Source organism: Haliotis asinina, chromosome 3 (assembly GCF_037392515.1).
Source record: "Haliotis asinina isolate JCU_RB_2024 chromosome 3, JCU_Hal_asi_v2, whole genome shotgun sequence".
NCBI classification, from domain to species: Eukaryota; Metazoa; Mollusca; class Gastropoda; order Lepetellida; family Haliotidae; genus Haliotis; species Haliotis asinina.
Genome location: NC_090282.1, coordinates 66,226,080 through 66,245,135, shown reverse-complemented (window position 1 = coordinate 66,245,135; position 19,056 = coordinate 66,226,080). Strand labels below are relative to the sequence as shown.

The 19,056-nt window shown below is 39.8% G+C and overlaps 1 protein-coding gene across 1 annotated transcript; it reads left to right on the top strand.

The window, feature by feature from the left end:
* Nucleotides 1-1,189: 1,189 nt before the first annotated feature.
* Nucleotides 1,190-19,055, top strand: LOC137278972 (uncharacterized). The gene is made up of 8 exons (XM_067811466.1): nucleotides 1,190-1,367; nucleotides 8,698-8,766; nucleotides 9,362-9,421; nucleotides 10,426-10,485; nucleotides 12,498-12,566; nucleotides 13,172-13,470; nucleotides 14,277-14,381; nucleotides 18,576-19,055. Exons 1-8 carry the CDS (start codon nucleotides 1,190-1,192, stop codon nucleotides 19,053-19,055), a joined length of 1,320 nt encoding a protein of 439 aa, XP_067667567.1.
* Nucleotide 19,056: the final 1 nt, after the last annotated feature.

Here is a 19,056-nt window from a genome sequence, read left to right as displayed (position 1 = left end):
ATTGTAAATATATGTCGAATCGAACCCGAGTCTTCGGCGTGACGAGCAAACGATTTAACCAGTGGCTACCTCACCGCCCAAAACTGTCACATGTGCTGATAAAGAAGATGGTACCTCTAAATGACGGAGAGCTTTGGCTCTTCGTAGCTGTGTTTGTTTTCGTTTTTCCTCAATGAAACAATCGTCATCAAAGTTTGTTCATTTTGTATGACTAGTTTTTGCTCGTTGACCTTTGCTTGTCCTTCAAACAAGATAAGAGTTGTCTGGTTAGAAATGAAATATCTAGTCTGAAGAGCTCTATTTCACAAATGGGGCTTGTATGACTACTTCTCATGTTGAACTGAATAAACCGCAACCAGCTGTAACCATACTCGAAGTCGAAAAAAAACCTAAACTTTCTTCAAGGCCATTCTTTCTTCAAGGCACTATGAAAGAACAAGAGATGGTAAGATGGTTAATTTGTTATTATTTCATTCCTGAGATCTGTGTGGTGTACTCGATACACTGACAGTGCCACAATCAATTCCATTAGACTACACCGCCGTTCCAAAACATGGGTATACAGAATGTCAAGTCACAAGAATATAAATTCGAAATTTCTCAGTTCAATATGACCCGTGAAGGTCCCGGGGTAGAATAGGCCTTCTCCAACCCATGTTTGCCATAAAAGGTGACTGTGCTTGCCGTAAGAGGCGACTAACGGGATCGGGTGGTCAGGCCGCTGACACACGTCATCGGTTGCCAACTGCGCAGATCAAGACTCATGTTGTTGATAACTGGATTGTCTGGTCCAGACTCGATTATTTACAGCCCGCCGCCATATAGCTGGCATATTGCTGAGTGCGACGTAAAACTAAACCCACTCACTCAGTCAATTCAATAGTGTGTATGGCCACCCTGCGCATTCACCACTGCCAAACACCGTCTCCTCATCGACTGCCTGATGCTTGTGAACACGTGGTTGGGGATTCTGCGCCATTGCTCTTGCAAGTTCCTGCAAATTCTGAGGTTGGTTCCTGAGACCGCGAAGCCTTTTCCCAAGTGCATCCCAAACGTGCTCTATTGGATTTAGGTCAGGGGACCTCGATGGCCAGTCCATGACGTTGATTCAGGTGTTTTGAAGGAAATTTCGTGTCAACATTGCGGTATGCAGGCGAGCATTATCATGCTGGAAATGTAGATCTGGGCCATGAGCCGCCATGAAAGGAACGAGTTCAGGGATGAGCACCTGGTTGCGGTAGGCAGCAGCTGGGAGGTTTCCACGGATGACCAGATGGTGGCACCATGCAACTTCGGCCCCGAATCTGTCGACTGCCTGTCCACAACATTGGGCATGCCGTTCACGGCGTCGTCTCCAGACTTCTGCCGTCCGCGAATCTGAGGGTAAACCTGGATTCATCGCGAAAGACTCGACTCCAGTCTGCCTGGGTTCATCGGAGGTTATGTTGGGCCCACAGCAGACAATGACGTTGATGAAACGGCGTCAATATTGGCCCATGATATGGACGTCCAGAGTGGAGATTGGCAGCCCACAACCGATTTCGAATGGTCTTTGAGGACATTCGACCTCTAAACATCTCAGCCGTGATTCGTGTAGCCGGCAGAAATTTGACGATTTGACGGCGTTCTGCTCGTGACGTCACACGTGGACGACCCGACCTTGAGTTATCAGAAGTGGTGCCAGTTTGTTGTTGACGACCTCGCAAGTCATACACAGTATGCCGGCTGCATCCCATTGCTCTTGCGACGTCAATAACTGATCTTCCCGCTTGCAACATACCAACGGCACGTTCACGTTGCACATTTGACAATTGTGGCATTTAAAGTACCGTTAGAATTGCAATTTAAAAGTTTTAGTTTTTTTCAATTCTTGAGGCCAATACAAACACGTGCAAATGAAGAAAACTTCGATGCGAAGATCACGTGATCGACTGCACGTGGAAAACCTGATTTGGCACTTACGTCATTTGTACGGCGAATGAATGGGTTTGAGTGGGTTTAGCTAACGTTCTCTAGAGTCCAAAGATAGGGATCCCATTTCGGATACATGGATGTAAAACTATTCATTATTTTTAAAAATTACATTGTGTGAAGTTTCTTTTAGGACTCAGTATGTTTTTCATTCCTAAAACCGCTTACTGCAGCTGGTTACATATTACTGCAATACGGTTTATACACAGGGCAAGCTGATGCTGGAAGAACACGTCGGTGTAACTGGAGCTCCGATTCAATGCAACGTTCATTTAACACCATTAATTCGTCACTTTGAGATAGAATTATCACCAGGTGAAGACATAAACCAGCTTTACCAACATGAGAAAATGTAGTCTTGTTCATCGCTGGAAACTGACAGGCAAGTCTCTTCGTTGATGTTATTAACCTCATCATGATTTCAAACAGACACACACACACATTTTGCTAAAGCAAACGCATATACATGATGATGAGTATAGTTATAGTTTGGTATATCAATAACAAGGGATAAATATTTCAAATCACGAATTATGAAACGTCTTTTAGTAACATAAGTTCTCGTTTAATTATTTCATTTTTAAAAGATTAGATTGGATAACAGACTTGTCAGTGGATAATTATTTTATGACTGGAAGTTTCAATTAATATCTAAGATTGTTAGTGGCTGTATCCTCGAAGGGGAAGGGGTGTAAAGTACTATAAAATTATTGTCCTCCTAAGAGGGTACGTAAATCTACAAACATTCAACGTGAATTGGAACTCTCCGCTGAGGGGATGGTGTAAATCCAGCTAGGGTCCATGCAGATTGCTAAAGTAATGTAAGTCCCCATGGTCCCTAGTATGGTGACCTGCCTTCAGTCGTTAGTAATCTATAGGCTATTTTTATATCGTACTGTCATGCATAGTTAAAACATTTTGGATTCAGTAACTAGTTTTATATTTATATTTTTAATCTAGTTGTTTTACTATCCTTCGTTGCCAGAAGTTTTAAATTCATCTATAATTGTTATTGATAATATATTTACAACTCGATTTAGTCACGATATGGCTGCAATATTGCGGACTGACTTAAAATCTTAACTCACTCACTTAATTTTATAGTTATTCATTCATTATAAGGTGAACATGTGAAAGATACGCGATGGAATTACAATATGGATATATGCCGGTGGTTGAGTCAAAAGATTTGTCAATATCTTGGACACATTAATACAATATGGATAAATAAATCAACCAATTAAGTCAACGCTTTACACCCACGACAGATGGTATCACATACTGACGTGCAAAACCCTTTTCAAATGTGAGAGTATTCCTAGGGGCAAGAACGACATCAATACTGATAAGGATTCCAGCAGTTTACAAGTAATAGTGATGATCACGATCCCGTGATGTGAAGAATAGGCCTACTGCAGACTGCCTATCATATGTTCATGAAAAACCGATTTGATACAGAATTATTGTTTCAGCTGTCACTATAAAATTTACTGTTATGACAACGACCATGTTCGATCAATGTATTGTGTCGCTATTCAGGTTTACCCACCTGTATGGGTGAGTGAGTGAATATTTAACGTCACATCGGCAATAGTTCAGCCATATCATGACGAGAACATTTAACACTGAAATGGAATATATGTATATTATAAAAACCAATCGACGAAGGACAGTAAAACAGCTAGCATATCACAATTAGAATTAAAACCAGCGTGGAAACTTAAAACTAATGTTACTATTTGGACAATACAATACAAAGACTACAGAGACTAGGCTTACAGTACCACTGCAACATACATGGACCCTTGTTGGATTTACGCCATTCCATTACACCAGCTGCTGGCGATCGTTGGAAATGTTAACCAAAATTGATATAACAAGAATATGATTGTGTAAAAATCCCGGTAGGTTTACATTTGCTTCAAAAGTTTTGGGACTCTCTACTCAGGAGGACACTGAATTTACAGTACTTGAACTTTCTTTGAGAGTACAGCCACAAACAATCTCAGCTATTCCTCTAAACTATCAATAATAAAATATTTAATTAATTAAAAGTCATTTAACATATCTAATTCTTCTGAAAACGATAACTGACATTATTGAAAAGGTCCTTCATAGTTCGTGATTTAAAATAGTTATCCCTAATGATGGAATATTCAACACAGTCAACACAACACAGTCAACACAACACAGTCAACACAACACAGTCAAGCCAGACATGATTGACCGTGATTCTTTCATCACAAAGGATACAAAACACGGAACCAATTTTCGAGCTCAATGCCAACAGAAGCAACAAATGGTGGAACAAGAGAAGACCTTGTGTGTACAAATCATCATTAGAAGATAATTTTGTAATATATTGTAAAGATAATTGAATACGGCGTTGGCCGGGGTAAAGAGAAGGTTCATCGACCTCGACGTAAAGACTATCAACAGGAGAAGTTCTAAAAGAACCAAGACAAAGTCTTAAGCCTTGGTGGTGGACAGAATCTAATAGTTTTAGGTTACTGTTGCAGGATCCACCATATACGATGGAACCATAATCAAGTGTAGATCGCACTAGTAGTTTGATGCCCTCCCCTGTACCATGTTCCACATCTCGGATATGGGCGTTCAAGAATTTATTTTGGATGCATAATTTTGGCGAGATTGTCGTTAGTCTGTTTAAACGTACGCCGCACTTTGGCATTTAAAAGTTTGAATTTATTTAAATTATGCACCATAGGATGGCGACAAAACTACTGTTCTGCTTCTTTCCGTGCCTTCCTAGCCTGTTTGCACTCATAACTGAACCATGGATTTCGAATATGTGGAACTGCAGAGGACTGGAATACACGCATCGGCTTTGGAACTCTGTTCATCAGGGAAAAAACACATTTAATAGCATCGGGGACGTCAATTTAACTTTCAGGTTTAACTTTGCAGCACATATCGTTTCATATAAAGCCCAGTTAGCCTTTATAAAATTCCGCCTTGATGATGATATCGTTGGAAAATGGTCACTTCCACAGAGGTCATCGTGAAGTTACCATTCATATTCATTTAGTAGTTCCGCATTGGTAACTAATAAGTCGACAACAGAATAGGCTCCCGTACCAGGGTGTAAATATGTGTTGGAACCATCAATATAGATACGTAAATCATTATCTGAACAAAACTCCTCTAATAATTTACCTTTAGCGTTTATAGTTGCACTACCCCGGCGTGGTTTGTGCCCATTTAAATCTCCCATAATAAGACAGATCTAGAGTTTCGGTAGTTGATCATACAGAGCTTGAAGATTGGGTTTGTGAAACGTTGACGAAGGAGAGACATCGAGAAAGCATAATGTAAATGTGTAAAGTTAGTTGCACTGCAACAGTCTGAAGGTTAGTAGTAAGTGAAACTGGGCTATGGATGACGTTCTGTTTTACTAGGATGGAAGATCCTCCAGTGGCCCTGTCACCCTGAGGTGAAAAATAATGGTATCCATTGCAAACACGCAGGTCAAAAGCATCTCTCTGTTTTAAATATGTCTACTGCAAACATAATCCAGAGGGTGGTAAATCCTGGATTAAAAGTTGAAATTCATGGAAATTAGTCCTTAGTCCTCAACAATTCCACTGTATAAATGTATTATGATAAGCAATCTTCTGGGAGGATATATTTGGGATCTTCCCCGTACGTGTCTGGTGGGGAACAAGCTGTGTGCCTTAGAGCAGACGTTTTCAGTCACGTCCATATTCTCAAGGGATCCATATTTGTTGCATATTTTGATTTCACCGTGGGACCCTTTGGGGGCTCTCCTACTACGTTTTTTTTCAAAGAATCAGGGCCTAGATTTCCGAAGCTCTCTTAGTGCTAAGATAGTCGGAAGTTAATGTTAATGTATGGCACTTTCGACTATCTTAGCGCTAAGAGAGCTTCGAAAACCTAGGCGCAGGCTTCGTACCTTGGCTGTGTAGACTTTAATGTAGACTCTGATGATGCGTCAAGATCAGAGGATGTTTTCACATTGTTTTGACACGTACTAGGAACTCATTTCGGTTGTTTAGGTAGATATTGCAGGTGAGAATATCAGAGGACATTGAAACCCAGGTCAGATTTGACTGACAGCATACAGATGACTTTGGGGTTCTAGTGATTGCTGGTATTCTGGAGATAGTAGGATACTTCTCCTTATGATATGAACTTTGCACTAATGTTTGGCATCCGCAAAACTAATGCTTTTGGGTGAATTTGTCTTTATTTATCTCCATTTGATGATTCCAAACAGAACAGCTAAAGGAGTATGAGGAGTGATCACCTGCACAGATTGTACATTTTTTGACATTACTGCCACAATCTTCTGTTGTATGTGTCCTTTCACCACAGCGTGCAAATACAACAAACAATATGCATATGCAATATTGATGTTACAATAACCTGCTTTAAGAGATTTTGGAGCAGTTGGTGAAGAAGCAGTGAGTTGAGGTACAGTCCGTCATCTGATCAAAAAGAAACTAACAATTTGTTTTCACATAAATGTGCACCATAAGTCCACCATACTGCACGTTAGAACTTGCAGTGAAGCATCTGATTCAAAATTCGATGAGTTTGAGTGTAATGAGACATTATCAAAGACGACGAGAAACAAAGACACCAGGACCGTGTTTGATTCAAACGCCCGAACACAACAGCCTAGTGCATGTGGAAGACAGAGGTCCTATGCAGCTTGAGGCGACTGGGCACTGGCAGCTGTGAATTGGTTTCAACGGGCTTGGAGCACAACACATCTATCACTTGCCCTAGATGTTTTTTTTCTGGTTTTCCAGAGCGAGGTCTGTCCTGTACTCTACCAATGGCCTGAAACCGGTTCCGCAGTCTGAATGGTAGAGAGGGACATCTAAAGCCGGCGAGCAAAACTCGTTGGGTAGGGGAGTTTGAATCAAACTTGTGATGTGTTTCAGCACCCTTGATGGCATAATCAAACCATGTAAATCTCTGTATATGTCAACGAAGGACAGTCTGGCAAGAGAAACAGTCAATTCTTCATTTGTTCCATCGGCAATAAAATCACGAAATACTTAGCAGGTTGCCTCCTTTGGTTGAGCACGGACATGCAGGTGTGAAATTCGCGCCGAGAAAAAATTCACAAACGGAGACTGAGACACATATGGATCACTAATAAGGGCATGGACATTCCCTATGGACATGTTAATACAACTCGAATTTTCTGTTCTGTTTATGAACTATGTCCTTCATAGCAAGCTGCTGACTCAGTTAACAACAACTCTGCCCTCATATCCCTATGCAGTCAAAAGGACTGTTCAAGATCTTAGGTATTATTTTATACAAATCGGAGTATGATGAAAACAATGTACTTTGCTGTACAAAAACTATTTTCTCATGGGCAACGAGGTGTTTCACTCTCAGGCAAAATCATTACTCTTAAGTAACTTCTCTTACATTCCACGGACTCATATTGGTCTAGAATCTCTGACACAGCATTCCAAGAGCATTCTGACACACACTAAAGCGGACAGCAACCTGTCGCAGAATTTCACCGGATTGCCTAAGGCCTATAAGCGTATAGCCCCTTTCAACAAGTGTCAAAAAACGTCTCACTTTAAGCTGCAGTTTCAAAAAGGTACCTGAATAGTAAACGACAGTGAAAAATCATCAATGCATGTGCATTGTCCTATACATTCCATGGCGAGCTACACGTGAAAATCATTGACTCATTGACATTAAGTGGCAGGTGATTTCCATATTAACAATTTGAAGAAAAACTTTGTCTTTTGTAACAAAATGTAACACGTAATAATGACATTTCAACTACCTCATGTGTTTTTCCATTATGTTTAGAAAATTTTAAGTTTTAAGAAATAGTGTTACCTTGACCCCTCACTTATGACGCCGAGTGTATGATTGGCTGTCTTAGGTCACGTGCATTATTTTGTAAGATATGTCACGATCCTTCGATCAGGTAAAAACAATTAAATTAGAAACCAGTCCTGATCCAATAAAATCGCTTCTCACAACTGCGAAAATATTCCAGGCAAGATGCTGATATCATTGATTTTAGGAGGTTTCAACTATGCCCAGCATCAAACGAATTTTCTCGTGCGTTATCCATGCAAAACATCGAAACGGAGATATTTCCCTGTCTCTTTACATGTACATGTTACCAAGCGGAAAATCATTTTCCAATTTCGTAAAAAAGAAATATAAAAAGAGCTTAGAATTATTAAGATATCTTAGAAATGGAAAAAAATGCTCGCAGTTTTTGCTTGCTTTAAGGTTTATCTGGGCATTATATATGTGTAACTTTGCATTTTCATTAAAACGAACTACTTTGGTTGCAGCTGTATGTTTTCAACAATCTTTTATGTATCAACAGTAGGATTAGACCTTTCAAATGGTGTACGGCATATGTTAGCATATGTCTTAGAATAGTCTCTTGGGGTGAGTTAGTTTTACGCTTCTCTTAGCTATAATCCAGGAATATCACAACGGGGAATGCTAGAAATGGGCTTCACACATTGTACGAAGAGGTAACTCGAAGGCGGGTCTTCAGGGTGACGAGCGAATACTTTAACCACGAGCCTACTTCACTGCCCCTGTCTCTTGGAACTCGGTGTCACCGAAGTAAAGGCTTCTAGTTGACTGGTGTTCAAAGAGTAATGTAGTTTTACAACGTAACCAGTACATCATAATGTCATGGTATAAAAACTGCCCTTGACATGTTTTGCGTTTTTTCAGTGTTTGCCTTCGTGGGTGCCGTTCTATTCTCCGTGACGATAATCCCTGATGATATGCCCATACTGATCTGTAAGTTAAATACAAGCTTTGAAGCAGAAATGATGAACGTTCTACAAACTTGACCCTGAGCTGCTTGTTCAAAGCTCCATATTATTCAATGCAATGTGTCCATTGGAATTAAAGTAATATCCAACAGAATCATGTATGAGATTGGCGACTGAAATGTAACGATGGAAGGGGGAGGGATTCAACACGGAGACATTTATCTTCTATATAAGCTGGCTTTATACGATTTAAGCGTTGCAAGGCTATTGTAGGGGCCACGGTGACTGAACACTGTTTGTTTCGTTCCAGTTGGAAAAGGACTTCTTGATTTGTCCCACCTGGAAAAGCCAGTAGCCCTGATAAATTCAGGTAGATACTTCTTCCACACAATATAAATGCAAACATTGTCATCGAAAATTCATTATGGAATGACGTGTTGTTGGTAAACGCAGTTTTCCAGAAGGTAAATTCACATACACAAACATGCACGCTAAAGTCCACGTCCATGCACCTTCATTGGTACATACAGACGGATTTATATTCATTCACCCACACAGAGCATGCACATGGATCAGTGATGAAGAGCTATAAGAAACTAATATGAGACGCTATGTTCCAGTTCCCACTCAGGAGGTCGATTTTGATGCTTTGTTGGAGAACTACACAAGGCAAATACAAGGTATGGAATATGATTAATACCTGATGATTGTATGCAGATGCGGAGGTGATAAAACAACCGGAGTCATGGTGAGAGCCGCATCAACAATAACTCACCTTCACATTGCAATGAGGTTGACAGTTGGTCTGCATCACCAATATATATGACGTACCATAAACTGTTCCCTGAGGCAATGATGTATTCTAGTGGTATGTTGTTGCTGCGCTGAGTTGGCTTTCAAGAATTAATAGTTCTGCACCTGCGAGATATTAACACCTTTTCTTTCCAGCGATAAGATCTTGTTCTCTGGTGTTCAACATCGAACTAGTTCACGGTAAGGGACTGATGCCTGCTGTTTCAATAGCGTGACGCCATCGGGACAAAGCGTGGCCAAATAATACCACGGCTTCTTCACGCATGCGCGAAGTGGTTGTGGCAATGCATGCCCGTGCACGAACTATTCGCGTCGTGCGGACCATGCCGTACACTAGACATAAACAAAGCGCAGAGAATACTTGATAGCATGCCAGTGTGTGACAATGAGCACCATTTCGGTCACGCATTACAATGGATAATAGCGATACGAACTTATGTGCATTATCTAGTCTAATACTTTTAGTCATTCAGTAAATAGTTACAGAAATGAGAGAGAGAGAGAGAGAGAGAGAGAGAGAGAGAGAGAGAGAGAGAGAGAGAGAGAGAGAGAGAGAGAGAGAGAGAGAGAGAGAGAGAGAGAGACTTTTGCTGAAGAGCTATAAGAGACGTATGGCTGGAAGATGCATCACACAATTTCAAGGACAGACGCTTTTGTTGAGGGGTATTTTATAAGTATACACGATCACATCCAGGCACCCTCGGAAGCGCCTTCAGTTATACACACACTCGCACGGACATACGCATGCATGCATGCACGCACACACACACACACACACACACACACACACACAGACAGACAGACATATTCACATGAACATGCAACAGTCATGAAGAGCTGTAAGTGTCTTAGATGAGGTTCTGTGTTCCAGTTCGCCTTCAGAAGGTCGATTTTGATGTTTTGTTGGAGGACTACACAAGGAAAATACAAGGTATGGAAGATGGTTAATAGTGGACTTAGTTAGCAAACACACTTGCCTTGGTTACTAAGGGAAAACAGTCCTGTTTTACGACCTCTGGCAAATTTGAAGGCAGAGAAAATGTAACTCGGAGAAAAAAGTATCAGATCAAAATGCGACACTGAAAAAATTCTATCAAGTTCTATCAAGCGTTCTATAGATGTCACAATGGGCACATGGGCTCATATACCACTGATGTTTATTTTGTGAAAATACACAAAACTAGCGGGTACATCAACCCATGGGCCCAGAGGAACCAATAAACAACGTATTTATCTTACCGAAAACCTCATTGGTAATTTTTAATTGTTTGAAGAACGGATACAATTCTTTTTGAAGCCATCACTAGATTTTGCAAACAAATCAGATTTAGAGTTATCTCCATTCCATCCGTTTGGCATTCGCAAAAAATCGGTAACTTCCGAATATCGGACGTGAGTGAATGTCATTCGAGATAAAGAATTACTACCGTGATGTGCCAACAGAGTTTGGCATTCGAAGATAGGTACATAGAATGTTACTTGCTGTAAGCGGGACATACCAAACTAGCGCTCAGTCAGTCAGAAAGAAGCGAGATTTATGTGTGATGTAGGATGAAATCCTATATCCGAAATCATCATTATCGTTGCGGATGTATCAACGGTCTTGCGAGGCGCTGCTCCCGGTTTCAGGCTCCTTTTGAGTGTGTCATTTTCCAATATGCGAGACAGGTCACGGTTGTTTCTGAAAATCTGCAAAGTGAATTTAAATCCGTGTAAAATTGGGTGTTTTGGAATACTTAACAAACATTCATTTTTTTCCTTTCTGATTTTATGAACGCCAATACACCATCTCACTAATCTATAAAAGATAACTGTCCTAAACACAGGCTATCCTTCAAGACTTAACACTGTTTGTAGGAAGCAGCAATCCTGGTCACAGGCCGGGTTACCTCTGTTGTATAAAAGTGAGTGAATAAGTGAGTTAATATCGCAGCCATATCGTGACGACAACAATTTAATATTACATTGCATACCAAACATATCACAAACTAAAACCCAGTTGACGAACAACCGTAAAACCACTAGTATATCTCAATTAGAATTAAAAATAAGAAAAAAATGGAAAGTTAAAACTAATATCATTATTTGCACAATACGATATAACAACGGGCTATAGATTGCCAACACCTGAAGGTAGATCGCCATATTAGGGACCATGAGGACTTAAAGTATATTTCTTGCATGGTCGTATAAAAAACGTACACTAGCTGCTTGAAAGCTCAATCCCTTACCACTCGTGCAGTGCGTGTGCATTCCAGTCACAAGTTGTATCTCTACATATGGGGTTGTTAGTGGTAAACCCTCAAATTGGTTTTGGAACATCTGTTAGCTACCGTTAGGACTGGTGGTTAGTAGTATTGAGAGAAATGCATTATTTATTTTCATAGACGTGTTGTGTGAAAACAGTGCATTTTATATTAAATGCTATTCTTCACAGTGTGAAAGCTGTGTAGCTGACAAAAAGTGGCCAAAGTCATTAAGTATTCAAAAATCCTTAAAAACAATGTAACCTCACCATAAAGTCACTTGGGGCAATGTCACTGAGGATTAGCATGAATTTCCACAAAATAATGTGGAAACCAGTGGATATATACATGTATATAAGATGGGTCTGATTTGATCACATCACTCTTATCGTCATAAACATTTCATCAAAAAAGATGTCAGCAAGAACATTTAAAAATTCACCAGACAATGTAAATTTGATTTCTATATTATGACCTCCAGTTTTCAGGTTAACATAGGTCCTCGTGTTGCACACTAGTGACCAACGAAGCTTACAACCCTGTGCAACTGCGGTGTCTTACAGGTTCCCATGTTGGTGAACTTTAAAGCAGTTGTGCACGACGTCCGGAAATCTATGGGTCCCGTGATTAATTGAAACTATCCCATTTCAAGTTTGTAAGGGAATTTAGAATACATGACATTGTGGTATTGTAACAGAACTACAAGCCCGAGGTCTGTGGAAGGAAGATGTCGTGAAGCCATGTGAACAGATGCATCACCACCCAGGTTAGTATCTTTGCATCATATCTATAGTTTGCTTTAGCACCTTACGAATATCAATTAATCTCCCTGACGTAAGTACGATTACCCAGGAACAAGTTATGTAGCCAGATCTTTGACAGGAGTAATGGGTGTTCACGCCTATCTGCAGTTCCAGACAACTCATTCCAAGTCACTCAAAACACACTTTGCGTGTCTGGCATGCCTGGCAAATTATTGTAATTAACACACAAACATTGTCTATGTAAACTGAGTTCTAATAATATCATTGTCCTCTTAAGATATAACTAGAAAATGCGGTAGTCTCCCCTTTTATGTTGCTATGTGAGTTATATCCTGCTTATGTAAGTTGAAGTCATTCTCCAGCGTTTATATTTTCTGGGAACGCGGTTTCTATTTATTCAACCTGTTCATCCTATCCTCTCCTATATTGTAACAATAGAGAACCAGAGGCATGCCATTATCACGAATCAGAGTGGAAGTACGTTTAACTATATCCTAGCAAAATGCTTGTCTTGCCATTCACAAGTTCTGCTGCATACCATTTGTGCTTCCATGTATGTATCATCTACATCGGTGTGTAAGTGCGGTAGTCGCTTTCTTGTTCCCAGGGCTAGCTTGTATTGAGTCCTCCTGTCCTCGACCCCAGCCCACTACACCCGAGCACAACCTAAGAAGCGTCTTGTCCACCATGACGGAAATGAACCACACGCAAATGAGTCTCATGTTGGGGCTATTTCCAGAACCCCCCTCTGGCAAGAGAGTCATGTTCGTTACTGGTGCTTCAAACAACCACTTTAGAGAGTCACAGATTCTGTTGTGGAATCTTCACGAGAACGTCTTCCCATTCATCAGTAACTACACATTCGTGTACTATGATCTAGGACTGTTGCCATGGCAACGAGAAAAGGTGATTTGATCATAAGACTTTAACTGTGATAGTAAAGGCAGCCGATTCCCCGTTGGAAGGCTAAGCATGTAACGTACACGTCACTTGTTGGTTTGCTTGCTGTTTAACTCCGCTATAAGCAAAATTTCAGGGATATGGCGGATGTCTATAAAAAATATGGCCGACCAGACAATGTAGTGAAGAACAGCATAAACATCTATCTACGCAGTTGAGTTACGATGACTTTGTTAGTCAATATGCTCATATACTACGAAAGCCTAATGAAAAAAAAATATTTTGTGCTACAAAAGTGGCAGCATTAGGCTTTCGTAATATACACATCAGTAGCATTGCCAACAGGTCATTTGCACACACCAATCGCTATGTGCACAGAGCAAACAAAACGCAATCGGCACGTTTTGATGCATCAGACAGTGGTTTGTTTGGAGACCATGTCAGATAATACGTTTAGCCCAAAGTTGATATGCTCAAAGAAATGTATGACAACGTGTCGTTTATCGCTATAAAATATACCGCATGTTGGACAAGACGAGAGAAATATTATGTTTATTGTTAATGATCATGCTCTGAAAAGAATTAGAACTTCGTTCAGATATTTCAATACAAAAACTTCATTACCAGTTCACATTGAGCAATGCTTTTATATGATTACCTCTTGCACACACATATCCTGATAATTACACATGAGTAACCGTAACACAATTGTAAGTAAAAATAAAAAAAATATTTGTTTGAAGCAAGAAGTCAATTTCTCTGAAATTGACAAATCCTCAAGTCATGTTTTTTTTCTGTACTTGTCACTACAGGTGGTGAAAGACTGTCGTTGTGAATTGAGGCGTTTCCCGGTGAAGCTGATGCCGCCGAGGCTGCAGGATCTACGGTGCTATGCATGGAAGCCTACCATCATACAGGTATTCTCTGCTGGGTGACAACGCATGGATGTGCGTGTTTGAAGTGGTTTTGACATCAGCCGATGTAGCTGCAGAACCTGACAATCACCCAATTGCATGAAGGTGTATGTGTTGTGTGGAGAGAACGAAGTCAGTCAAAGAATGTCACATGGTCTTAATGACGCTGGGTACATTATAAGTTGCTCACTTGTCAAGAGGGGGACATGGGCTGATGTACCACCGATGTTTATTTTGCAAACATAAACATAGATGGTACATCAACCCATGGGCCCCAAGGGACCAGTGAATAACGCATTTATCTTACCGAAAACCTCATTGGTAATTTTGAACTGTTTGAAGAACGGATACAAATCTGTTCGAAGCAACTGATAGATTTTGCAGAAAAAAAAACAGATTTAGAGTTATCTCCCTTTCATCAATTTGCATTCGCAAAAACATCGGTAATGTTCGAATACAAGACGTGGTTCAATGTTATTCGATAAAGAATTACTACCATGAAGTATCCACTGAGTTTGGCCGTGTACATAGAAATGTTACTTGCTTGTAAGCGGGATACATTGAAATCCCATATCCGGAATCATCATTATCGTATCAAAAGTCTCGCGAGGCGCTGCTCCTGGTTTCAGGTTCCTTTTGAGAGTGCCATTTTGCAATATGCGAGATGGGTCACAGTTTACTTCCAGTACCAGATTTCCGGTGACAAGCGTATTATTTTCAAGAAACGCCTTTTTATGGAAATTTCGACTGGCAAATATGACTTTACTACACTGGACCGAGAATATTTGTTTGTCTCTGCAAGTATTGAAGTTTCACGACCTTCTTACAGTCATCTTCAACTCAAATAAATTACATTTACTACAGCTTAATATTATACGATGAAACATGTAGTTTCTCATAAGTACACAATAAAACTAACATGTATTTTCTGATTAGAACAAAATGAAGAATGAAAAGTGCCTCATATTCTAGTTTAGCATGGACTTTCTTGGTTGTATATTGCATCAGAGTCTGTATGACAGACTGGTAAAAGAGGAAGCCACTGACTGGCACAGGTATGTATATGTTTAGTAAACATCAACGAGACAAATGCTACACTATGTGGTTTCTCAAGTAATAACAGTACCAATATTTAATGCTTTCCCATAATTTATTGAGAAAACCTTTGTTTCCGAATACTGATAATGGACTTTTAAAACAGGACCTTGTGTTTTCTCATGTAGTAAGGTACTCAATATAGGAAACTGTCGTATGTTTAAGGCGACATGGGCCAACAAGAGGCCCATTTTGCCCCCTACACATTGACTTTATTTAAAAAACAATTACAGGTGATTTCATCGCCAGAAGGAGTCGCTTAATTAAGATGAAAGAAACGACAACACTATTAATATTAATTTTGAATGACCTTTGCTAAGTGTTACTGATTAAAACCTTGAGTAATCACTTTCATTTCTGAAACATGAAGTACCCATTCATTAAAAAACAGTAGGTTCAGATGACAGAGTGTTAATGATTTAGAACCACAGAACTAAATTTGTCTTTGCCATTTGAGAGACTGCCTAAATTACAACATATTTCCAGATGGCGAGACAAAAATTTAAACTTCCCGTTGCACAGACTCATACATGAAACAGGGGCCCAAAACTGTTTCTAAAGAAAATACATTATCAGCTTCAAGTACAGCACTTCTGACATTATGTGCTACCTTGTTATGTCCGGGACATGTAAATTAGATACTGTTTGATATTTTCAGGCGTCTCCAAATTGCAACGGATTTAGAAGCGACCGTCTTATCTATAATACTCCTGTTAACATCTAGTCCACACTGTCCAGTGAGTGAGTTATAACTTGAAGTCACATAGGCAATATTTCAGCCATATCTTGACGAGAACAATCATGAGTATGAAGAATATGTATATGTTATAAAACCCGTCGTCAAAGTGCGGTAAAATGACTAGAGTATCACAATTCGAATTTAAAAATAGCATATGAAGTTAAAACTAACTCCATCATTTGAACTATACATAATATACAAATAGGCTATAGATCACCAACAACTGAAGGTAGGTCACCATACTAGGGACCAAGGGCCCACACTGTCCAAGTCTGAGACATGACAGAATAGCCCCATCTTTGTACATATGTCAGTCGGTAATACTGGTATCCCAGAAGTGTAGCCAACTCGTTGTGTAACAGACTTTGATGAAACATTTTCAAACCTTTAGAGACTGGCTGATATTTTAATAAATCAACTTCAAGAAACTCTAATCCGGATTTGACCTGATCGTCTGCAGTCTCATTCTCTCATGTATTCCAATGTGTGTTGGGACCCACACAATGTCGCACACACTGTACTTCATGTTTAAAGATGTATCCAAATTTAATATCACATTTCCACCCGCTTTTATAGTTTTGATGGCTGCTGTGGAATCTGTAACGATAATTGCTTCATGGCCATGTTCATCTACCCATCTAAATGTTTGCAAAATGAAGAAAGAACCTTAATATCATTAAGAGTCATCTCCCCGGTGCAGCTTGCTTTGTTGTCATGGTTGAAGAGAAAAGAAACCTCTTTCTATATGAGTTTGAAAGGTGTGTGACTAATGCAATTGGCTTAGCTGGTAGACATCATGATGACATTCGTCTGTCTCCAGAGATCTTTGAAGGCACAAGGCTTAGTCAGATTACGAGTAGAGGAGAACTGAAAAGTGTTGAGAATATTAGAAGGTATGTAAGGAAACACTTTCACAAGAATTTTAAATCTTTAAAAATCATTATTGATGAAATATGCTCAAAAAGAAAGACATTTAAACTGGCAAAAAGGGCCCAAGAAAATCAAGATCGGGATAAAGTTTTCTTTTCTGGTGAAAGTTCCGCCTTCCTTTTCCCAAACTATGTGCAAAGCAGGGCACAAAGTACTGTGACACCTACACCAAAACATTGCCCGCAATTTTACACGTTTGGTGTGACTCCGTTTTGTATTGTGACTGGAAATCTGAAGGAGGAACGATATTAACAGTATTCCATGACGAGGTGAATTACTCGAATTTGAATTTAATCCATAAACTTAGACACATCTAATTTGGACTGAAAATGCATTTGGTTGTATAACCGCTTCAGTGAGCATATACTGTTGCACATACGTTTCCCTAACCACCAACATGGCTTATATCAACAACAACAGATGTGATGTAAATGTTACTGATAAAACATTTATTTAATCTCAAAAGACTCAGTTATATGATTTTTTCGTCTACATTTATTATGGAACCTCGGCATCATATCACCTTCTATCATAAGGGTGTTTAAACTCAATTATAATGAATAGGCCCAACCATAAACACACGATATTGTGTAACTATTTATACACAAGTTACAGAAAAACGTAACAAAGATTTGCCTACCGTCTAAACGGTTTGCTTGTTTCCAATGGTTTGCAGAACATGAGATATCCAGTTCGTTTGAAGTTTGAAGCACTCCCTGAAGAACTGGCTTCTCACATTTTTAAATACGTGTATGTGGAACTTCGCAAGATAAGAGTCATTTAAGCAGCCAAATTTATGCCACCCGAAACCCCACATGTCCCATTGCATCATTGAAAAGGTTCATGTCTAAATAGACGAGAATTCTGCTTGCTGCTGGTGCTGCTGGCTTTTCCTTCCAAGAAAATACGTAGGTCAAACTAACCCATTTTAGTACAGTATTACGACACACTCAACACCAGCCTGTTGTTTTGGTTATATGCACCAAGCTATTAGTATTATATAATCACATAGAAGAAAATACAGTCAAATCCCTATTATTGTTGTAATGATTTCATTTCTGGTTACACAAATTCGTCTCCTAAATACACACGATGACTCGAGAAGGAAATTCTATCCCACGAAATTGTATACATAAGCCAAAGTCGGTCAACAGTTTGTTAGGGTTTTATTTTTGAACAGAATATTTTTAGGTTGCAATATTGGGATATTGATAAAAGCGATGTGAAACTAAACTCACACACGCACTCACTCGCTCGCGCTTTTTGTAACAGATCAGTTTTGGTTACATTTTGGAAGATCAATGCCTTTGCTATGAATACTGTGAACAGTGCAATTCATTACAGGGATCTGCATGTTCCGTAAATGACTGATGGACGGTTCGTATACTGTCCTTGAAGTATATGTTTCTTTCTAACTGACATGGCTTCTTCAGGCTAACCTTCCAAAGACGGACATTTTGGTGTGGGTGGACACCTCTATACGGTTCCGGAACAAGACCATCCCTCAGTTGCTGGATGACACGGAGAGACGAGGCATTGTAAGATTCGCTGGAAGATATTCTGTGGGGCAGCATACTCTGAATGTGACAATGAACTATATGAAGGAAGACGTGTGTAGTTTAGCTCATGTCATCGAAGCTCACGCCGGCTTCCTGATGCTTCACAACGAACGATGGATCCGTGAGGCTGTCATTAAACCTTGGGTGGCATGTGCCATGAGCCCAGAGTGCATGTGTCCGCGAAAACCAGGTGAAGTCCTTAGATGTAACACTGGCATTCACAAGTACCATAAATGTCATCGCTTTGATCAATCTGCAATTAACATCATTCTCACTAAGCTGTTTCGAGATCATACAAGCAGCTTTTACTCGCCATACAGCGAGTATCCAAATGTGAAAATAGTAAGAATATAGT